This window comes from Sphaeramia orbicularis, chromosome 18 (assembly GCF_902148855.1).
Source record: "Sphaeramia orbicularis chromosome 18, fSphaOr1.1, whole genome shotgun sequence".
Classification (NCBI taxonomy): Eukaryota; Metazoa; Chordata; class Actinopteri; order Kurtiformes; family Apogonidae; genus Sphaeramia; species Sphaeramia orbicularis.
The window spans coordinates 47,667,460-47,692,544 of NC_043974.1; the positions used below are offsets into that span (position 1 = coordinate 47,667,460).

General features: G+C 38.7%; 1 protein-coding gene across 1 annotated transcript in view; it reads right to left on the reverse strand.

Moving 5' to 3' along the window:
• The window catches only part of nwd2 (NACHT and WD repeat domain containing 2), a 71,600-nt gene extending 46,518 nt beyond the window's left edge, over window positions 1-25,082 (reverse strand). The window contains 2 exon segments of the mRNA XM_030162519.1: window positions 20,982-21,153; window positions 24,706-25,082. Coding sequence (XP_030018379.1) covers window positions 20,982-21,153; window positions 24,706-24,720 — 187 coding nt within the window. The 5' untranslated portion in view covers window positions 24,721-25,082.
• Window positions 25,083-25,085: the final 3 nt, after the last annotated feature.

Here is a 25,085-nt window from a genome sequence, read left to right on the forward strand (position 1 = left end):
GCAGGACCACACCAGAACCACAGCAGAACCATGCCAGAATCACAGCCGAACCACAGCAGAACCACACCAGAGCATCACCAGAACCACACCAGAACCACACCAGAACCACTGCAGAACCATACCAGAGCCACACCAGAACCACTGCAGAACCACACCAGAACCACCTTGCCTTGACATGATGATGCATGTGCAAATAATCCAGCAGTACAACAGAAACACAACTAAAAACATTTATAAAGGTCTGATGGATGGACGACACATGGATGTTTTTTAAATTTTTTCATACTGAGTAAATGGTTAAATTTTTGCGTATATTTAAATAAATCATAGGTTGGTTAAAGTGTCTCCACAGACACACCAGGGGTTAAAGGGTTTAATTCTACATCCAAAATCAACAGTGAAGGAAGTCAGTGTTAAATTCAGCTCCATCTACTCGGCGTCTGCCTTCGAACCTGAATAAATTAAACATGTGACTGATAATAACTGACTAATGTGGGCCAGCTGTTATTTTTATCCGGACACTGGTCTCCTCATGAACCTCAGGTTGACATCACCCTGTGAACATGCATCATCACAGTCACTGAACAAATCCGGACTGAATGACCTGGAAGACGCTGAAGGCCCACAGCGTCTGTGGAACCACCCATCCACAAAGGCCAGATGTTCCACAGCCTACAGGTTCTGAACGCCACACACTCAAACAACGGCTACGAAAACCACCTCAAAGACAATAGAAGGGGGACCGGATTGGACCGGGTCGAGAGAGAGCCCGCCTCCTACGACCCCGTGTATGTTGGATTCAATCGGCGCCAAAGCCACGCTAACATGCACCATGAAGTTCAACGACTAACATCTGTCTTTACAGCTGTCGCCTCCGAAGCCACTTGAGGGTTTTTCTCAGTTTAGCATACGCACTTGTACATTCACAACACATCATTCAAGGTCCAATTATTAGAAGAGCCTTGAGAAGACGAAGAAGCTGTGTGAGAGACGTAACCATGGACACCAGAAAAGAGATGCTCGACAGTCGACTGTATCTGCTCAGATCAGCCTTTACAGGACTCCTACAGCAGACTGGATCACAGCTTTGACCGCAGTTTGAACACAAATAACATGTTCAGCTCAGAAGAAGGGATGTAACGATTACCAGTATAATGATAAACCACGGTAAAATTGCAGATGGTTAGTTTTACCGTTTAGATTCTAATTATCATGATAACCGTGTTTGATTAACATACTTTTCTGGAGAAAACGCCTATGGAAAGATCTGCTTTAATGTCAAATATTGGAGTACAGTTTTAATTTATTACAATTTTTATTTTCTATACCTAATGTTTGGAACCAATATTCACTTTTAAGTCTTTGATATGGTTCATTAAGCATCTGTGTGTCATATATGCAATAAATTATATACATTTTTCAAATCAAATGTTATATCGGCAAAAATGTGCTCACAGCTCTTCTGTGTCTGTGTTCATATTAAATCAGTCTCAGTGAATCCAAAGGAACTTTGTGTTGGTAAATGACAGTTGTTCAAATGGACAGGATTTCAGTTCTGTTCAACATGTTGATGCTCATATGAACTATGTTTTCAGCTCAAAAATGAACCATTTCAGCACAATTAATGCTATATTTTCATGTCACAAATGGACAAGTTCTATTTGAACTGAATTTCTCTGAAAAACAAATCTTCTATTCTTTTAGATTCCCCAGTTTTTCTTCCCAGATTCTCTCCTCCATATCACATGTTTTATTTGTACAGGTTCAATCTGGAGTATGGTGCTGATCCATCCTGCTTCTGTTCCACCAATACATACATGAAGAATGACACACAGCACTGTTTACATCAACAGTTTTACAATAAGAAGCATTTTTATACAGAAAGAACAATTCTATAGTGTTCTTTCCTCTTTAGTCTGATGCTAAACTATCCAATAAATAATAGTGCTCCTAGTTTTTGCACAGGGATCATTAGTGTAAACGCTGACATGGCTGCAGAGCATCAGTATGATGGGATCCACAACAACCATGTCACATCCGTCCACTGACACATTTAGTGTTTTTGTGTCAGCTGGGATTGTTTTAGATCCACAATACCAACATTTATGAAGAAGAGCACAATTAGCAACAGTAAGTCTATATGCTTGGTTCTTGGGTATTAGGTTGAGGTTAAAGTCTTTTTTTCCTCAGATGTTTGAGGTCCTGAGGCCTGGATGATATTCCACTCATAAACCTGTTATCGGAGCGGAACAGCTGCGGAAACAGACATTAACGAGCAGCAGATCCTGATGATCAGGTGTTAATGAAGTTACCGGTGATGAGCCAGTTTCTCAGTTAAGAGACGATGTGACGCCGCTGCCAGCTGTGAGTGTCATACGCAGTAGTGACGGTTGTGTGAAATCCTGAATACAATCAGTGACACATGAACGGCCTTATATGAGGTTTCAGACCTGTCTGAGTCACATGAACAGATGCAGATGATTCTGATGGACATTCCAGGAGATGTTTGGATGATTTTCTGTGAGGTTTTCAGGATTCAACAGTCTATTAATTTGAAGAAAAGCCTGAGAAACTAGAAAATTGTTTGCAAAATTTTGTGGGTGTCATGTAATTAGTGCAAAATCTAGGGCACAAATATGGCAGAATTCATGTTAAATTTCCTGTACAATCCCATTTTTATTAAATCTAGTTGAAATTAAGACAGTTAACAACATAAATAAGTAACTCAGAACACAAATAACATTCACAAATCCTAAGTTTGAAACAATTTTTCAGGAAATTAGAGAAAAAAAGCCAAGTTATGTGTGTTTTTCCATCATTGTTGTGCAAAGATTTGTTTCATTGTCGTCATGGTTTCAGACTATGCAACTTAGATGTAGTATTACGTACAATAACATACGACCTGAACTAATGACTGATTATCCTTATTTGGGTTTTACAATGAAACTGGGCTTATTTCAGTATCTGACAGTTTTCCATCTGTTTAGACCCAATAATAAAAGGTAAATGTAGACAGATTTCCCCCGAGGATGGACCTAATGATGACCTCAGAGAAATGCAAAAAAATGATCCTCCTGCTCTGATCCATCCCATAATTAATGAATTTATAATAATAATAATAATAATAATAATACATTTTATTTACAGGCGTCTTTCTTGGCACTCTAGGACAAAGTACAGTAAAACAGGAGAATATAAAACAAGCTCTAAAACAGAGTAAAAAAAATAAAAGGCAGGTTCAAAATTAGACATATAATCAAATATCGGGTTGAAAAATAGGACCCAAATATGGACCTAAAATCTCCCTAGGTGTCAGTGCATTAGATGTGTAAACATGCGTAAATGCTCTTCTATAGACTCCAAATACAGACTCTGTGTTCAACGTGTGGATCCCAGTGGTTTTTCTAATCCACACATGTGGGTTTTTCATCAATCTCAGTCTCATTCCAGGTTTGGTGTGGAACCCATCGTGTCCACAACAGCCGCAACAGCGGCAATTTTTGTGAAACACTCTGTCTTGAATAATCAGGTAAAATTCCCAAAATGCACCTGTCAGAGACTAAAAAGTGCATAATTTTCGTGTCCTTTTAACTGTTAAAAGTGGATTTATGTATTAAATATAATGTAAAATAATATAAAAATGTGTTTTATCTGAAAAACAGTTTCTCCAAAACCTGCTTCATAACATTCGTCTACATCTGGTTTTAATTTTCAGCCCCATTTACATCTTCCAACAGTTACAGCTCTCTTAAGGGTAGGACATTTCGTACCATATTTCAAGGTTTACTCAGTGTCGTACAGTGGCGGCTGCTCGTCTTTCAGACAGGGAAGCTCATTGTCGGCTTTCATCAAAAAAATTGTGAAGTTATTTAAACATAAATTCAGTCCTCCGTTCCTTTTAAGAAAATGCTCAGTGACCTTATCGTACACAGTAGGCGTCTTTTCCAGGGACTGGACCAGTGTGGTCTGAATGTCCAGCAGAGCTGGGCTGCTCAGACGGCCTTGGCCCAGTGTGGTCCAGGTGTAGGACTGAAGCCTTTTAACCTAGAGAAGCTCCTTTTACACCTGCCCATGGAGCTGACACTGTTGAACTAGTGACAACAGTTTGTACAGCTGAGGCACTGCACTGTCCAATTCCACATCTTTTAGAAAAATCAAGAAATCCCACAGTTTTCCCTGTTCCCCTGTAAGTCCTCATTCAAATACAGGACAAGAGTCTGGAATGCCTCTTCTGGAAAGTGTCCACTTTGCTTTATAGCTATTTCACTCCGACCTAGCCAACAGTATGATTAATTTAACTATCTACAAAACGATATTAAACTTCAACAAGAAATGATTAAATTATGTAACAGAAACAAGAACATATTGAAATTATGTTAAATTGAAACAAGGAAGTCCAGTGGTTGTGTTTTCTTTCAGGTCAGTAAATGAACAGTTCATTTGTTTGTGTGATTTCACAGCAGAATGTGTGACGGTATTAAACTGAACTGTGTCAGTGAAGGAGCAGATCTGAAAACAGCTGTCAATCAAACTGGATTCAGCCTGTGGACCCATCGTCCAATCAGCACGTGGAAGCTCAGCGTCCGGCCCGGCCGAGCTCCGCCCACAGCTCCATTCACCCCAAAAGACGCCGAGCGTCCGGGGGCGGGACAACACGGTGTCATTTATCCAATGATCGTCCAGTTTAGAGTCAGTTTCCAGCAGTTCCACTCAGTCCCATTGAAGTGCATGGACGCTGAGCGTCTACGGACAAATGCACTGAGCAGAGATGGAGGAGAAAACACAGACACGGGAATGGAGGAGAAGTGAACAACATCCAGTCCACTGATCTGGGATCAAACTGATTCTGAACCAACTGGTCTGAGAGATGAACGTGTTCCAACACATTTGGAGTCAATGAAATGAAAACAACTGAACAGATTTGAGCATTTAATGGGAGTCATTTTAGGAGAAGCTGAGCTTCCACTGCAGTCTGACACTAAACACCTGTGGTGTCGTAGTATTTTCCACGTGTGTTTTTTGATGCTTGATGGACACTCAGTTAAGGTCTGATCTACCCAGAAGACCAGATGTGTTCAGTAAATGAACATGCATGTCAAATGAACCAGATCCTCTGCGTAGTTCCTTAAACCGGAGCAGATTGTGGTTTTAATTCACTCTCATGCACCGTTCATCCTTTAAGGCTTCGGTCTCTGGCGTCTGTTTAAAAATGAAGTTCGCGAACGTCGATAAACAACTGCGATCAGACCAAACCAGACTCCGCCACGCAGTTCCTTATCTGTCATCTGATGCAACAGCCGCTCCTCTTCTTTTTTCCATCATTTACATTGTCAGATCCGCTGTTGTTATTGCATCTGTTTTACCTTCCATCTCGCTGCCACATCATTACATTTTATTTTCCTCACTACCACTTTTTAATCTCAGCCACTGTCAGTTTTTTTGGGGACAGTAAATCTTTCCGCTCTGCGTTTTCTCTCCCTTGTCTTTTGATATGATGCAGAGAAGTGTATTATATTCCAAGGAGAGCTCGTGTCGGGGAGTCGTCTTGTATATTCTTGTCGTTGCGAACCAAAGTAGCTGCTTTAAATTCATGAGAACGTCTTTAAAATATCTTGTTTTACAATAGAAGCCGGTGCAGTCTGTTTGAGTCCATGAATAACCTATCACAACTACTGATGTCAACATGCTCTTAGTCTGAAAACACATTTACCAAGAATCCTGTCGTTGAATTGAACTGAGGCCAGGCATGAGTTGCATTAGTGTGCTTTAACCCTTTAAAACCTGCTGTATCATATGTGCTACGCTAGGTTCTGACACCTCTACCAAATCAACAAGATCAATACTTCCACTAACCCCTAGTGGTCTGAGCCTGTTTTGTCAGTTTTTCAGTCCTTTTGATTTTACCTTTATATATTACATAAACAAATGTTTACTATACCCATGTTTGGGATCTGTTTTTTCAGCACAACTTCATCTATCTGATCTGTCCATTATTTTTTCACTTTAACCTACTATGTCAACACAGCACATTCATTCACTCTTGTCTTTTTCTTTTTCTATTGTGACATGAATCTCCTGAATTTCCACCTTAACCCTTAAAGATGCAAACAGCCGCTGTCAACCAAAAGCATCTACATTTTTATATTATTTAATAACTTTGGACCCACTAATCCTATCAATACATGTCAATAATTGGTGTAAAATGCACTTTTATCTCAATTATTGATAGGATAAAATGTAGAAAAAAACTTGTAAAATGAGAGTAGGAAAATAATAATACGAAGAAAAAGAACAAAACCAACAAAAAATTTAGCAAAAATATTGATTAAAAAAAAAGAACAAAACTGAATAAAAATTTAACAAAATAATGAAAAAAACTGAGAAAACCAAAAAAAAAAAAATTAAGCAAAATAATGAAAGAAATGAACAAAACCGAATGATGAAAAAAATGAAAGAAACGAATGAAATCGAGCAAAATAATGAAAAAAAATTAACAAAACTGAATGAAATCGAGCAAAATAATGACAAAAATGAACAAAACTGAACGAAAATCGAGCAAAATTATGAAAAAAATTAACAAAACTGAACAAAAATCGAGCAAAATAATGACAAAAATTAACAAAACCGATATGTGCAGATGTCGTAACTAGTTATAAAACGTAACAAATTAAGCAGGAATTCAAACAGGTTGTAGAAATCCACTGGATTTTTGTCCAAATCAACAATAAAGATAGTTTAGCAGCAGCTGGAGGGTTCAAATTCAAACCGTTTGAACTATTAGGGTCCAAATACACAAAGAAATGAACCACAGACTAAGAAAAGTGGGTTTAGACAAATATGAACCATTTAAAAACCTGTTCTATTTGACATGATACATGCTTTCTGCCCCCTGGTGGTTCATCATCCCACTGCACACAGTTTTTCACCTTTTTCAGTGTGGCCGCTATCATTAAATCATCCACACTGTAAAAAATGCCCCACTTGAAACCACAAAAATAATCCCTAAAATGAGGTTAAAATTGTCTATTTCAAGCCAAAAAATCTGCCAATGGGTAATGGGTACCAAATTTGATAGTGCAGATATAAAAGGCACTGCATAAAAACACCCAGTGTATCAAATGTGATACAAAAATATACTGTAAACAAAATGATACAGCAAAATGTTTTATTTGGATATTGTTAAAAGGGCTAATTAACATCTCAAGTAGGCCTGTGTATCAACAAGAATCCAGTGATACAATATAAATCCCAATACTAGGATCGCAATATGATATATCATGATAGTGTTAAAAAGGCAATTTTTTGTTTGTTTCTTTTTTTTAAATGATTATTTCCTTGAAAAATTGAATTACAGCAGAAATCTGCATAAATACTAAACACATTTGTATTTGATCCCAACAGGATCTAATGTTCTATCATAAAATGTTCAAACTGTGTTCAAACTGAAATTCTGTTTTCCAGACATTCCAGTTTCAGATCCTGTTCAAATGTTCAGATTCTATTAGTTCACAACTCACATCAGAACAGGATTGGAGTTCAATCCAAACAAAGGAACGAACATTACTTAATAAAAGAGTGTGAAATAAAAATAAATAAAATATGAACAAAAAGAAAAACAAAAATGAACCTCTACAGTATCTGCATTTGAATAAATACCTAAAAATATCCATACAGTACTTTTTAATATCGATACAGTATTATGAAATGAAATATCACAATATATTGCACAACTGATATTTTCTTACAGCCCTAATCTCAACTCCAAAAAGTGTGAATTTTGTGTTTGGTTTTTGATGGGTCAGGTTTTACAGGGTTAAAAAGAAAATAAGAAAACACTCCTAAATGAATATATCAGTGTTTTTCAACCTTGGGGTCGGGACCCCATGTGGGGTGACCTGGAATTCAAATGGGGTCACCTGAAATTTCTAGTAATTGATAAAAAATAACAACTTACAAATAAAAATTTACATTATACAGTTTAAATGTTGCCTAAAATTAACGTTTATTTGCAACATAGTATAGCAAACTATTACACGATCAAAAACAAATTAATTTTAGCCAAAACAAATGTCTCCGTTTTGAATGTCTGGAGTCACTGGAAATTTGCGACGTTAAAATGGGGTCAGGAGCTCAAAAAGGTTGGAACCGGTGGAATGTATCCTTAAAAACAGAAGGAAAGCCTTGTAATTATCCTTATTAAACCAAACACCAGAGTCTCAGCAGGGCTCTGGATGTGCGTATAAAGTCCAATTCCCATTGGTGCTAAACCTTCTGCTGCGTACACCGCTTTTCTGGAGGTTAATTATGTTCGTTACGAGCTGATAATCACCGTGTAATTTAACTCCGGTGGATCTGCCGGCATGTTTGCTATCGCTGCCATCGTTCCCTCGTGACATATTTTTACGGTGTTCCGTCAAACGTCTCGGACGCCCGGGGGGGGGGGGGTGCAGCTGCTGTATTTGTCGTAGGAACGTCCTGGGGGAGGAGGCGCCGATCCACAGCGTTCATCAAACTCAGAACGGTCACGACAACACGCTGCCGGAGCACCGACTCTCCAGGAGGAAGGAGGAGACGCTCCCATCAGGGTTTGATCTAGGATTAGAGCTGATGATGCATCTGAATGTACAAAACTGAAGGAGACGCAGGGAGAAACTGAAGGAGACGCAGGGAGAAGGTGAAGGAGACACAAGTAGAAACTGAACTGAAGGAGACGAAGGTAGAAACTGAAGGAGACGCAGGTAGAAACTGAAGGAGACGCAGGTAGAAACTGAAGGAGACGAAGGGAGAAACTGAAGGAGACGCAGGGAGAAGGTGAAGGAGACACAAGTAGAAACTGAACTGAAGGAGACGCAGGTAGAAACTGAAGGAGACGAAGGTAGAAACTGAAGGAGACGCAGGTAGAAACTGAAGGAGACGCAGGGAGAAACTGAAGGAGACGCAGGTAGAAACTGAAGGAGACGAAGGGAGAAGGTGAAGGAGACACAAGTAGAAACTGAACTGAAGGAGACGAAGGTAGAAACTGAAGGAGACGCAGGTAGAAACTGAAGGAGACGCAGGTAGAAACTGAAGGAGACGAAGGGAGAAACTGAAGGAGACGCAGGGAGAAGGTGAAGGAGACACAAGTAGAAACTGAACTGAAGGAGACGCAGGTAGAAACTGAAGGAGATGAAGGTAGAAACTGAAGGAGACGCAGGTAGAAACTGAAGGAGACGCAGGTAGAAACTGAAGGAGACGCAGGGAGAAACTGAAGGAGACGCAGGTAGAAACTGAAGGAGACGAAGGGTAGAAACTGAAGGAGACGCAGGTAGAAACTGAAGGAGACGAAGGGTAGAAACTGAAGGAGACGCAGGTAGAAACTGAAGGAGACGAAGGGTAGAAACTGAAGGAGACGCAGGTAGAAACTGAAGGAGACGCAGGTAGAAACTGAAGGAGACGCAGGGAGAAACTGAAGGAGACGCAGGTAGAAACCACACCAGGAAACATCTGGACACTTTCAGCTTGTGTTTGGAAAATGTCCGTAGTTTTATCTTGTTTTTAGCTTCTCTCTGTAAAATTTTCATAATGTTTGAGTTATTTTTTTGCTCCTCTTTGTACAAATTTGTGCAGTCTCTGCAAATGTGCAATAATTGTAGCTCATTTTTAGCTTCTCTTTGTCAAATTAGCGTCATTTTTAGCATGTTTCAGTAAAAACTTGTAGCGTCTTTAGATGGGTTTTAGCGTCTCCAGGTAAAATTGCACAGCCTTTAACTTTAACTGTAGTTGCTAGTTTCTCTCTATGAAGGATGCACCATGTTGACCTTCTCTCTGTAAAATGTTGGTGATTTCTAGCTTACTGTTACCATCTCCTGGTAAAATTTCCATAATTTTTAGCTTTTTTTGCTTCTTTCTGCAAAATTGACATAGCTTTAAGCTCATTTTTAAGCTTGTCAGTAGTATTTGCACATACGTTAGCTTATTTTAGCTTTTCTCAGCAAATTAGCGTAATTTTTTTATTCTTTCTGTAAAGATTGTGTACTCCGTAGCCTGTTTTTAGCTTCTTTCAGTAAAAACTTGCAGTGTCTTTAGATTGGTTTTAGCTTCTTTCTGGAAAAACTGCAGCATTTATAGTATATTTATAGTATTTCCTGGTAAAAATGCACAGTCTGTGACTTTAAGTAGCTTCCATTTATGAAGGATGCACCATTTTTAGCTTCTCTCTGTAAAATGTCTGTGATTTCTATCTTACTTTTAACATCTCCTTGAACAATCTGTCTAATTTTTTAAGTTTCTCAGTAGTATTTGTTCATACCTTAGCTTGTTTTTAGCTTTTCTCATCAAATTAGCATAATTTTTAGATTGTTTCCGTAAAGACTGTGCACTCTGTAGCTTGTTTTTAGCTTCTTTCAGTACAAATTGGGTCATCTTCAGATTGGTTTGCAAATAATTTAAACCAACATAATACACATAAACCAGTCACAGTAAATGTGGAGTTTGACTGGAAACACTGTTATAATCCTGAAATATTTCTGACTATAAATCCAACACTACTTTAGTATTACTGTTATTCGTTTCCATCCGTTCTCCTGCTGCCGTTCCAGACCAACCCTGGATGACACGGTGCATCTTAAAGCTCGTCTACTGCGAACATCGTCATAAAACCCGATGCTTCGCGGCCCCTGAGAACCAATTTATTGGACAAAAGCCGCTCTTGATACCGTCTCTCCACCTGTCATCTCGTCCTGGATACGACTCCCACTCTCATTTGTTTTCTTTTCACCAAAACGAGCGTCTGATTAGAGGGAGATTTCGAACAGACAGAGCGAGCCTGAACCGAACGGAGGGAAGACAAAACCAAACGCCGACAGTGGGAATAATCAGATGTAATGTAATTAGCGTCCTCCGTGCTGACATATTACTGACGCTGCGTTGGAGGGTTAGACGATTTCACGCCTGGCTTCCCGTAGGCCTGCGCGTCTTTATCAACTTCCAACAGCTTAAGTGGTCGCTCGCGTGCAGATGGCGGCCTACGGCGGTGGGCGGGCGGGCGGCGGCCCCCGAGGCGAAGGCGGTGAGGTAATGGAGTCGTCGGCTGCGGTAGCGTAGACCTCCATAAACACAGCGGTATTGACGGATGAGACGGGCCCATAATGCATTGGGCGCAGGCACACACATAAATCAGGGGGGGCTTTTCTTTTGGTTTGTTGCTGCTGCCGTGGCCACTGGCAACAACAGATAGAAAAAAAAAGGGTTTAATTGATCGGCCGCAGCCGCACACTCACAAAGATTCATCCACCTGAGCCAAGAACCCAGTGATTCATGAAGACGGTGGAAGCAGAATGTAAATCCACTCAAATTAGTGGTGTGGTTTACAGTTTGGCATAAGCGATAGAAGACCTTCATACTCTGCACATCACTGCTGCATTATGGGTGGAGCGTCCAAACACTGGGCTTCCATCTGCACCTCCATCAAAGACCTGTCATTCAATATACTGTATTTTATTAACCCTTTAACCGCTGACATGTTCTGTCTGTTTCAGGTTCATTATTTCTGCTGTATGTGTTTGTGTTCCGTTTCCTCAGTGCTTTTGTTTAACTGTGTGTTTTAGGGTCAAAACAGGTGGAAGAACAGAATAAGGTTCAACAGGGGTGTCAAACATACGGCCCACGGACCCAAACAGGCCGCCAAGGGGTCCAATCCAGAACCAGGTACTAAAATTACACTGAAGGACCGAACAATTATGGGTGTTAAAATTATTTCAGTTCAGGTTGCACAGCCTGGACGCTGACTAATTCCTGGAAAACTAGGACTGACTCTTGTGCTCCTCTACAGCAGCCACATTATCCAACACTGTATGTTAGCAATAAAACAGAGTCTGCTAACATCAATACCAGAATTGTTTCCAACACAAGAACACAGACTTCCTGCAAACACCTGAAAATCTGACATTTAAACCCAGGGGTGTCAAACATATGGCCCGTGGGCCAAAACCGGCCCACCAAAAGGTCCAATCGGGCCCACGGAAGGAATTTGTAAAATGCATACATTTCACTTCAGATATTAACAATCAGTGATGTTAAAATCATTTCAGTTCAGGTTCCACAGTGTGGACACTGACTAATTCCTGGAAAACTAGGACTGACTCTTGTGCTCCTCTACAGCAGCCACATTATCCAACACTGTATGTTAGCAATAAAACAGAGTCCGCAAATGTCGGCTACCATAGTTGTTTCCAACACAAGAACACAGACTTCCTGCAAACACCTGAAAATCTGACATTTGAACCCAAGGGAGTCAAACCGTCTTGATTATTTTGTTCATTTTCACTCACTTTCTTACATTTATGAAACATTCTGAAATCTTGCTGCTTTTTGTTGATTGTTCAGCATTTTTTTGATAATTTAAATTTCTTAATATCTGGTTAAACTCCAAAAAGCAGTTACAGTCAAAACTCAGTAAAAACAGTAACATTATGATTTGTTAAATTTCTTACAGTTTTTAAATATCCTGATAACCTTTGTTGATGGTTTTGCTTTTTTTGCTTTTTATAATTTTTTTTTTTTTTTATACCTGCTTAAATCAAGAATAACAGAGAAAGACAAAGAGAGGAACTGAAGTTTGACAGGTTTGGACTAAATAAGGCACTAGAGTGAACATTAATAGGAGATTTAGGATGTTGAACATCAACTGTCGACTGAACACACCTGGAATTTAGGTTTGTTGGTTAATTTTTTGCTCATTTTGTTGATTTTGGTTCATATTTGTTCATTTCTGTCATTCTGTTCATTATTTTTGCATTTTTTTTTTAAAATCATTTTCTTGATTAATTTGTTCATTTTTACTCATTGTGGGTTTTCTTTTTTGCTCATTTTCATTCACATGTTGATGATTTTTGTTTAATTTGTTACATTTTTAAAATATTTTGATAATATTTTGAATTTGGTTCCATTAGATTTAGTTTTGGGCTCTTTTTTTCTAAATCAGTCCAGCTGCATTTTGACACCTGTTTAACTCTATACAGCAGTCCCACGGTAAAAAAAAAAAAAAAAAGACTAAAATAAGCAACAAATGAACAAAAACAGCCAAAGCGATCAATAAAATGAACAAAAATGAATAATAAACCAACAAAATAAATAACATGAAAAAATATGCAAAAAATTAACAAAAATTAATTTTTTTTTTTTAATTTAAAAAAAAAGAAAAATTATAAAATAAGCAACAAAGGTTTGAATTTGGTCCCAGTAGTTTATGTTCATTATTTATATGTTGATTTCAGTTGTTGGTTTCTCATAAAGTGAAGGTTTTTCAGGGGGCGGGACTTATATCAGCTGATTAAACACCGTCGTCTTCTTCTTCTTGCTCCAAACCCTGGTATTGTATCTGCCTTTAACGTCTATGCTTGACCTCTTTTATGCTCCACCGTTTATGTTGTTGTCACATGTTTTCGTCGTTTGGGTGAACATGGCGACACAAACACCAAACAGGAAGTGGACGAACGCTGTGGGAGACGATCAAAGGCCAATTATACACGGAGATAACTAATGACACTTCCACTTAATAAACTGATTATCTGGTCCGTTGAATGTTTTTGTGATAAAGTGAACTGACACAGGTGTTAATGAGGACAAAGGAAGGTGACGTGAACCTCGGAAAGAAGGGAATAAGGAGGATTTTGATTGTACGAGTGGAAAAGATAAGGCTTTTTTCAAGGATTTGGCTCCTTTGAAAGGATTATCCTTATCAGAACGAAGCCTGAACGAATGGATGAACTCATCAAAGGCACCGTGGACGACTGTCTTTGGATGGAATTATACGACTGCAGTCAAAACGCCGGCTTTTACTGATGGGAAAGGAAATAAAAGAAGACAATAATGAGGACGGTGGTGTCCAAGGACCCATGTTTAATGTTGGAGGAAATGAACAAAAGTTACAACAGCGCATTAGGGCCTCGTACGAAAATAAAAACACTGTCACTATGAGAAGAGAGTCATAAAATATCAAGACAAAACGCTGAATTTTATGAGAATAACGTTGAATACAAAAAGAGCCATAGTTTTATGAGAATAAAGTCATCATATTTGGAGAAAATAGCCATAATATTATGAGAACTGGGCCCAAATTCCAATACCTGTTTCATAATTTATTCATTTTTTACTTCATTTTAGTCCATTTTTTCTGCATATTTCTTTCACATTATTTATTATTTTGCTTTTTTGGCTTATTTTGTTTATTTTCTTACTTTTTGACACCTGGTTGAACTCCATAAAGCAGTTCCATGGTCAAAACTGTAACAGTTAGCATGCTAGCTACAGTTAGCAGCTGTTAACTCATTTGCTTTTTTTTTTTTAATATATAGCTTAACTCACTTTATTAAAACGGTGTATTAGGGCCACGTAAGAAAATAAAAACACTGTCACTATGAGAATAAAGTCATAAAATATTAAGATAAAACCTGTTATTTTATGAGAATAAAGTCAAATACACAAAGAGTCATAATTTTACAAGAATTGGGCCCAAATTCAAATACCTGTTCCATATTCTATAAATTTTTTTTACTTTATTTTGGTACATTTTCTGCATATTTCTTAACGTTATTTATTACTTTGTAAATATTTAATTCATTTTTGTTAATTTTTTTGCTTATTTTGTTTATTTTCTACTTTTTGACACCTGGTTGAACTCCATAAGGCAGTTCCACGGTCAAAACTATTACAGTAAGCATGCTAGCTACTGTTAGCAGCTGTTAACTCATTTGCTTTTTTTTTTATAGCTTAACTCACTTTATCACGACAGCGTATTAGAGCCACATAAGAAAATAAAAACACTTCTTTCTACGAGAATAAAGTCATAAAATATCAATATAAAACCCGTAATTTTGTGAAAATAAAGTCGTAGTTCAAAAAAATAATGTCGTAATTTAAAAACAGGTTTATGAATATCCTAATTTCCAGAATATAGTGGTACCCACTAGTCTGATAATAGAGAACTGGAACACTCTATGAGGTTCAACTTTCATTTGGGGTTTAAGCACAAAGGACAAATACTGAGACTATTAGCCCCGCCCACCAAATACTGAGCCTATTAGCCCCGCCCACCATCAACACATTACCATTAGTCGTCCACTCCAACAGAAGTAAAAGTTGATGCTTCACTTGTTGTGTTCGCTGGAACTGGAAACTGTCAGTTTTTTTGTTCTTTTTATCATTTTTATTTTTACTTACAAAATCAAGAAATTTCAAGTCACCAGAAATAATACTAAAAAACCAATAAGCAAAAACCAAACAAACAAAAATAAAGACAATAGCCACGAGGGGAAAAAAAAACCCCGAAAACAAATAAATAATCGATGACAATAGACAAAAATCATGCGAGAAAAAAACAACGCACATGTTTTGGTCGGTAACTGCAGGCGTGCGTCAGTGCGTCCCCCCCCCAGCTGAACCGTACACATGCACCCACCCCCCCGCCATTACACACCACCACACCAACAGATCAGTTCCACAGGAAACCCTGGTGAACCGCAGTGTGAACACACACACAAACCTTATAATGCACACAGATAATACACCCATTAAAATGGTGCATGTATGTGAGTCATGACGTCACACTGGTTTATCATCCAGCAGCAACTACACATACTGCACCACTGACATGTTTTTGAACATGTAATCCTACTAAATAAGCCTCATTATCATGAAAAAATGTAATTTGAAATGACGGATAATAATGTGTTCTGACGGAATTTTTACAACCCTGTCCGTCAAAATGACCGACAATAAAAATGTCTGCTTCAACCTCTGGTGACCACGCATGGAAGTGGTCTGGGTCAGATTTAGGACCGCATATGAAAGTGGTCCGGGTCAGATTTAGGACCGCATATGAAAGTGGTCCGGGTCAGATTTAGGACCGCATATGAAAGTGGTCCGGGTCAGATTCATGCTGTTCAGACCGTCTGTCACAGATCAGATCCAGGTCACATATGGACCACCTGTGTCTTCAACTGAACGTAGCCTTCTTCTACTTCCACACATTTGTAGATGTACAGCCGGTAACAATGCATTATGTAAAAACAGAGCGTTATGTAAGAACTCAGCAAAACGTAACAAATTCTCACTTCATTATTATGTAATAAGGCGGCGTTTGGGTCTGAGTGTAACTAACAATATGATAGTAGAAGAAGAAAATGGAGGATCATTTACTATTAGTAGTGTTTTTTTAATAGATATGGACTGATGTGACGTCCACGTGCAGAGACATAAAAGGCGGTGAAACCTGCAGAGACGACAGAAACAAACCAACGTCCATCTTCATTTATTATCTGTGTGTGAGTGACTCATTATTTTAGGGAGAAAACTGAAGCTTCAGAAGCAAAAGTGCGTTTTTTAGGTGGAATCATCATTACACAACAAACATTTATCTGTTATTAACACATGGATGTGGAGTTTTTACATAAAATGTGTTACAACCACAAGTGGCATTAATTTCATCTGTATTCTTTTATTTTATTCATCCTAATACACACAATACCTAGCATTAGTATTATTAGCATTAGATCTGATCATTTTCAGTGACATGAACTGGAGTTTTCATGTGGATGAAACAAAAACACCTGAGTAAATATATATGCTTTCACACCTGGATACATAAGTGACATTAATTTCATCTGTATTCTTTTATTTTACCCATCCTAATACAGACAGTACCTAGCATTAGCATTGTTAGCATTAGATCTGGTCATTTTCAGTGACACAAACTGGAGTTTTCGTGTGGATAAAACACAAAACGCATGAGAAAATATGTTTTTATAGAAAGCTGGATATATAAGTGGCATTAATTCCATCTGTATTATTTTATTTTACTCCTCCTAATACACATAGTACCTAGCATTAGCATGAGAGCTAATAGATTTCAATGACATAAACTGGAGTTTTCATGTGGATGAAACACAAAAACACGAGTAAATATATATATTTTAACACCTGGATACATAAGTGGCATTAATTTAGTCTGTATTATTTTATTTTTCCCATCCTAATACACACAGTACCTGGCATTAGCATTATTAGCATCAGATCTAATAATTTTAAGTTAAATAAACTGGAGTTTTCATGTGGATGAAACACAAAAACACATGAGAAATTATATGTTTTTAAAGATACTTGGATGTATAAGTACCATTCATTTTATTTGTATTATTTTATTTTACTCATCCTAATACACATAGCATTTAGCATTAACATTAGTATTAGCATTATTAGCATTAGACCTAATAGTTTTCAGTGACATAAACTAAATGTAAATTTCCCTATGGGGTGAATAAAGTATCTATCTATCTATCTATAAACTGGAGTTTTCGTGTGGATGAAACAAAAACATGTGAGTAAATATATGTTTTTCCAGATTCTACTTGTACAAATGACATTGTAAACAGTGTGGGCGGGGCCCCCTAGTGCCCTCTAGTGCCCCCTAGCGCCCCCTGGCTTCAGCGGTGTGACTGCGGTCAAACTCCACTAATGTGAATATTTGACAGGATATAAACATGTGAGGTGAGTCTGATCACCGCTGATCACACGTGGATGTCTGAGTTCATGGCGGACGCTTTATTCCTCACGTAGGCCGCCGTCGCTTCGCTGCGAACGCCGTCTCATAATTACCCGTTTCCGAAGCTCAAGCTGAGACGTGTGCGTTTTTCCGTTTGTGCCGACGGCGTGGAGGGAAGTGACTGGGAAAAGCCCCTGGTGGTTTTTCCATCCCGGTGCAGATTGGAGCGTTAAACCCCTGCTGTGACGGGACTGACTCAGCTACAGGTGGCTAAACAAGGCCGGGCCGGAACGCCGCCGCCATCGCCCAGGTCGAAGCGCTCGTTTGTGTGGTGTGTTATGGACCCATTTGCTGACAAAGGGAGGTGAACGTCAGCAGCAGCAGCGGTGTATGTGTGCTTCTCCTAGCCTACTCCACTTCCCTGGCCTTGTTTACCCCCGTCGTGGGCCTATTTTTACCCGGTACCCAGAGGGCATATTCAAATCCAGAGCTGCACATGGGAGTCTCCCTCGCCCCCCCCACTGCCTCGCTCTGCTCACACCATGCCACCACAGCAATCTGTTGTTTGGATGAGTTACTGGAATGAATACTACACCCGTTCGCTCTGGTCGTCTCCTCTGCTCTGAAACCTAATATGTGCTCTGCATCGGATCCAGACCAGAACCAGAACCAGAACCAGAACCAGATCTGATCTTTACGCGGACCTCAGCTAGGGATGGAACCATATGAAAATTTCATATCATGGTTATTGTGACCAAAATTATCACGGTTATCATTATTATCGCAGGATTGTTGAAATTGTGCTTAAAATGTTCAAAAAATACTAATACACACACTGAAATAATTTAATAAGTTGTATTTTGAAAAAAAAAATAAATAAATAAATAAAATAATAGTCACAATGTCCCTTCTGTGTCAGAAACATTCCAATATTAACCCTTAGTGGTCTGAGTCTATTCTGTCTGTTTTTCAGTCCTTTTGATTTGGCCTTTATATACTATAGAAACAAATGTTTACTATACCCATGTTTGGATCTGTTTTTTCAGCACAACTTCATCTATATCATCTGTCTATTATTTTTTCACTTTAACCTACTATAAAAACATAAAAGGACAAAAAATATATAAAATCTGATTTGAAAAATGTATATAATTTATTGCATAAATAACACACAGATGCTTAACGAACCTTTTCACAGACTTTAAAAGTAAATATTGGTTCCAAATATTAGGTATAGAAAATTAAAATTGTAATAAATTCAAACTATACTCAAATATTTGACATAAAAGCAGATCTGTACGTAGGCGTTTTCTCCGGAAAAGTGCAGTAATCAATCACGGTTATCATGATAATTACAATTTAAACAGTAATACTAACTGTCGGCAATTTTACCGCAGTTTATCATTATACCGGTAATGGTTACATCCCTAACTTCAGCAGATACAGGCTGTTACCACAGTGTACGAACGGTCACAAAAACACCCGTTCTACCTCATCCATGTAGTAGATGTTTGACGATAAAGACGCGTTAAAACCATCTTTTATGTGATGAATATGAACGCAGATCTTCTTTATTTAATTGAATTCAATCTAAATGAACTAATTCAACTCTAGATCACTGACTCAGATACAACAGGTGTGTTTACGTCGTATCGTCTGTTGTTTCGTATTTTGTCTTTTATGTCATTTCTCGTCTTGTTCGTAGTTTTTATCGTTATACATGTACATATGGTGTGTTTTTGCAGTTTTTGTCTCTTTTTTGGTCTAATATAATTCCTCTGCCTGGTGTCTTCAGCTTTCGTTCCATCACCCTTTGAACTGTGATGACATTATTTTACATTTATCGCATCAAAATAAATCTAAATGAACTAATTAAACTCTAAATCACAGATGACAGGTGTGTTTATGTTGTATTGTTATTTGCTTCATTTTTGTCATTGACACCATTTCTTATCTTGTTCATAATTTTTGTCTTTTTATATAGATATACAGTATATGAATAATATGGACTAAATCACAGCTGTTTTTGCATTTTTACAACATTTTCTGCCTATTTCTTGGTCTCTGATGAATAGTTTCAACTTTCGTTCAATCACCCTTTGAACTGCGATTACATTATTTTACATTTATTGCATCTTTAAAAGCATTAAATCAAAATAAATCTAAATGAACTAATTAAACTCTAAATCACCCAATCTGAGACAATGTGTGTTTGTGTTGTTGTATTCTTTTATGCCATTTGTCCTTTTTTAATCTTGCTATATCCATATATATTTAGATAGATAGAACAATGGTTAGATAGAACAATAGATGGTACTGAACGTATACAGCACCTTTTCTCCACCTTCATGGTGCCCAAAGTGCTTTACAGTTCCTCACATTCCTCCATCCACACACTCTCATACACCAGTAGGCGGCTGCTGCCACGCAAAGCACGGCCACACTCTACTGGAGACTTTTAGGGTTCAGTGTCTTGCTCAAGGACACTTCAACACGTGGAGCCAGGATTCAAACCGCCAACCCTTCAGTCATTGGACGACCCACTCTACCAACTGAGGCATAGAACAATAGAACTTTAGATCAATAGAACGATAGAAGGAAAGACAGAACAATAGATAGAATGATAGAAGGAAAGAACAATAGATAGATAGATAGATAGATAGATAGATAGATAGATAGATAGATAGATAGATAGATAGATAGATAGATAGATAGATAGATAGATAGATAGATAGATAGATAGATAGATAGATAGATAGAACAAAAGACAGACCAAGAGAACAGAACGATAGAACGACAGACAGAACGAAAGACAGAGCAACAGAACGATAGAATGACAGAACGAAAGACAGAATGATAGAGCGATAGAACGATAGATAGAACAATAGAATGATAGATAGATAGAATGATAGATAGATAGAACAATAGATAGAACGATAGAACGATAGATAGATAGAACGATAGAACGATAGAACGATAGATAGAACGATAGATAGAACGATAGATAGATAGATAGATAGATAGATAGATAGATAGATAGATAGATAGATAGATAGATAGATAGATAGATAGATAGATAGATAGATAGATAGATAGATAGATAGATAGATAGATTTCCACAGCAGTAAAAACACACAGAACCAACATGAGAGACGCAAGGTAAGAAGTAATAAAAAAAGAATAAAAGATATTTGAAGACAGATAGATATTGGTGTTTTTTCACCTCTTTTTCGTTCTTTTGTGACTCTTTTGTCTGTCTGTCTGTCTGTCTGTCTTCTTCCACTTCCATTGCCCTTTGACCTTTATCCTGACACTGATGGTCATGTGACAGCAGTATTTAAACTGCTGCTGCTGCTGCAGATGCTCACATCCTTTAACCCTGGGGGTCACAGCGGTGCGTGGGTACACCGGGTGTGGGGGTGGAAGTGGGTGGATGGGGGCTGATGGGGGTGCTGTCACTCACCGTCGGGGTTGGCGCAGATGAAGACCCTGACGCTGCGGCCGGTGGGGACGTGTTGCGGCGGCAGGGCCTGGATGTTACCGCTGAGCGCCGCCCTGCGCAGCGCCGACTCCCGCGGGCACGGCTGCCGGCTGCCCACACCCGACGGCCACATGGGGGGGGACTTCCAGCGTGGCTGTTACACACACACAGAGGGAGGAGGGGGAGGAGGGGGGGTGTTAGCACGGCCAAGGGCGCACACACACACACACACACACACACACACACACAGCACATGGACACACAAGCATGTTTGAGTCCCCTGATCCACACACACACACACACACACACACGGGCTAAAGCCAGGAGGTTCTGATGGGTTTAACCTGGTTCTGGTTTCATGTAGACCAGCCCAGTCAAACTCAGGGGTCAGTTTGATCTAGACCAGTAAAAAACAGCACAATCATCTATAATAATCATCCACATTTGTCTCGTTCAGTGTGAAAAAAGTCAAATGACACGATGAAAACGTGCAAAACCTGAACAAACATATACAACACAGGTGTCAAACATGCGGCCCAGGGGCCAAATCTGGCCCGCCAAAGGGTCCAGTCTGGGCCTTGGGATGAATTCATGAAATGCAAAAATTACACTGAAGATATGAACCCTTTTAGTTCAGGTTCCACATTCAGACCAATTTAATCTGCAGTGGGTCGGATCAGTCAAATACTATCAGAATAACCAATAAATACTCACAACTCCACATTTTTCTCTTCGTAAATGTAAAAATTTCCATGTCCTTTTACTGTATTTACACTAAAACAAACATTTCACAAAAACACACATAACTTCAACAGATATAAACATTTTGAAAAGTCTGAAGTGTAATTTTAACAATATTCTGCCTGTTATTAAATGTTTAGTGTATTTGTAGATCCACTGTGATTGTACATTATAATTTACATGTTTATATGATAAACTGAGGCAGAATATTATTAAAATTGCACTTAGTTTTCTTAAATGTCAGTTTGTTCATGTTATTCACATTGTTCTAAAGGATAGTTGGTAGATGTAAACATTTTCGTCACATTTTACTTTTTTCACTCTAAAACATAGAAAAAACTTTGCAGTTGACATTATTTATATATTTTCATGTTATTATTTTACTGGTCCGGCCCACTGCAGATCAAATTTGGCTGAATTTGAAACTGAACTAAAATGAGTTTGACAGCCCTGATATACAACTTAAAATCTATTTTAAAAAAAAATTGCAATTTACTAACATAACTCCACATTTTTCTTTGATTTTGTGCCAAAAAAGTGTGATTTCAACAATTTTATGCTACAGGATATTATTAAATTATTCACTTATTTTTCTTTTAAAATAAAAGCTGAATAATCTAAAACCATAAATCTGAAAAGTCTTAAGGATAGTTCATTAATGTAAACAATTTCATCATGTAATTTTACTGTTTTTACACTAAAACATAGAACATTGTTGTTGGTGCCATCATTAATAGGTTCTTTTTGCTGTTATTTTACTAGTCCCATCCACCTTTCCATCATATTCTGTCGGGTGGAAACCTCGTAAGTCCATTTTTGGTCTTTTTTTTTTTCTTCATAAAACAATTCTATTGGTCAGTCTTCACGTTGGTCTGACGGTTTTAGAAACAGTCAACCAATGAAACATGTTGAAAACAACCTGTGACTACATCTGTGAACTCCACTCATTTATTTAGAATTAACATGGTTTTTCCAGTTTCCTGAAAATAACCGTTTTGGACAGAAGAGGTTTCTACGGAAGCGTATTGCATTCACACAAAAAAATAAAATTCGGCTGTGTTTTTCCGAATCAACGAGATAATTATCTCATAATTACAAGAAAAAAATAAGTTTAAAAAAATTGGCTCTGTTTTTCTGAATTAACAAGATACTGTTTTCTGAAAAAATTTAAATTTGGCTCAGTTTTTCCAAATTAACGACATAATTATCTCGTTAATTTGGGAAAACGGAGCCGAATTTATTTTTCTGGGTGAATGAAATACGCTTCCGTAGGTTTCCACCCAACAGTGACGATATTGAGCAGTAGGTGACCCCCTTGGTTGTTAATATCTACAGCGTAATTTTCTAATTTGTCAAATCCACCCCGTGGGCCGGACTGGACCCTTTAGCGGGCCGGTTTGGGTCCTCAGGCCGTATGTTTGACGCCCCCCGATCCAAATGGGTTGAACTGGTTCTGAGTTCATTTACAGGAAATGATGCTCTGGACTTAAATCAGACCAAAGTGCTGAAACACACAGCTGCTTGGATTAAAAAACCCAAATGTGCATGAAACAGATAAGTGATGGATGTGAGTCCAGGTTAAAGCCGAACCACAAACACACACACACACACACGGGTTAAAGACAGGAGGTTCTGATGGGTTTAACCTGGTTCAGGTTTCATCTAGACCAGCCCAGTCAAACTCAGGGGTCAGTTTGATCTAATGGGGTCCAGACCAGTAAAAGAACAGCACAATAATCTGGAAATAATCATCCACATTTGTCTCTTTTAGTGTGAAAAAAGTCAAATGACACGATGACAATGTGAAAAACCTGAACGAACATGACATTTATTAGGAAAAATAAGTGCAATTTACTAATAACTCCACATTTTTCTTTGATTTTGTCAAAAAAGTGTGATTTCCACAATATTTTTCTGCAGAATATTATTAAATCATTCACTTATTTTTCTTTTAAAATAAAAGCTGAATAATCTAAAACCATAAATGTGAAATGTCTTAATGATAGTTTGTAAATGTAAACTAATGACAGCACTATAATCTGGAAATAATCATCCAGATTTGTCTCTTTTAGTGTGAAAAAAGTCAAATGACACGATGAAAATGTGAAAAATCTGAACAAACATATACAACTTGACATTTATTAAGAAAATTAAGTGCAATTTACTAAAAACTCCACATTTTTCTTTGATTTTGTGCCAAATAAAGTGTGATTTCCACAATCGTATGCTGCAGGATATCATTCAATTATTCACTTCTTTTTCCTTTAAAATAAAAACTGAATAATCTAAAACCATGAATCTAAAACGCCTTAAGGATAATTCGTAAATGTAAACAATTTCATCATGAAATTTTACTGTTGGATGTGAGTCCAGGTTAAAGCCGAACCTCACACACACTCACACACACACACACACACACACACACCAGTCAAACTCAGATGGATGAGCCTCATCTGCTCCAAACACAGGATGCTTTCTTTCTCAGTGTGTGTGTGTGTGATTGCATTCATGTGCTAGTGTTATAATAATAGGATATTACGCACAGCCTACTACCGTCATGGTGCATGCGTAATTTGTGTACATGTCCTTGGACGCATTCATGAATTTTCATGCCACTGTGGGACAAACAGACAAACACAACCAGACGATACAAAAGTCGGAATAGACGAGCAAAGGCAAGCATCCGCCGTGTTCCCACCCCAGAGAAGATGCTTTACAGGCGAATAACCCTAAGACGGTTATTCCCCGCAGATGGAGGAGGGAGCCGCTGGTTTTCCGGAGTTGGTGTGTCCTGAAAGCAGGCTTTCAAAGACGGAAAACCGGCAAAAACACACGGAAAAAACCGGGCAAAAGTTGGGTAGTCCACTACTACAGGTCTACATGAAATCCACTGAACACACAGCTACTGGGGTCCGATCCGCATCCGCCGGACCGGAGACACATCAGGACACTTCTGGGTGCTCACATTCATTCGCTTCATTTCGTGGCTTCGGTAAAAATCCAAGCGTCGACGACGGTAACCGGAGGCTCCACACCGCCCATCACAGCCGCCGTGGCCGAGACACGACGCCGGGACGCGGGCAAACGGACGCCGTCAGTCGGAGCGCTCCCTCTGGCATCCTGTCCGTCCGAGCCGCCGGAGCTCTGAGCCGGGAACCGGAGCCGGAGCGCGTGAAGCCGGACACCGCGGATCCGCAGCGCCGGCGCGGACCTCCACAATACAACAACCGGGGAAGAGCCCGAACAAAGCCCCGCTCCATGCGACGGTTCCGACAGCCGAGAGCCGAGTCCGAGCCGTGAACACAGCCCGGGTTAAATACCAGCCCCCCCCGGTTACCGACGCAG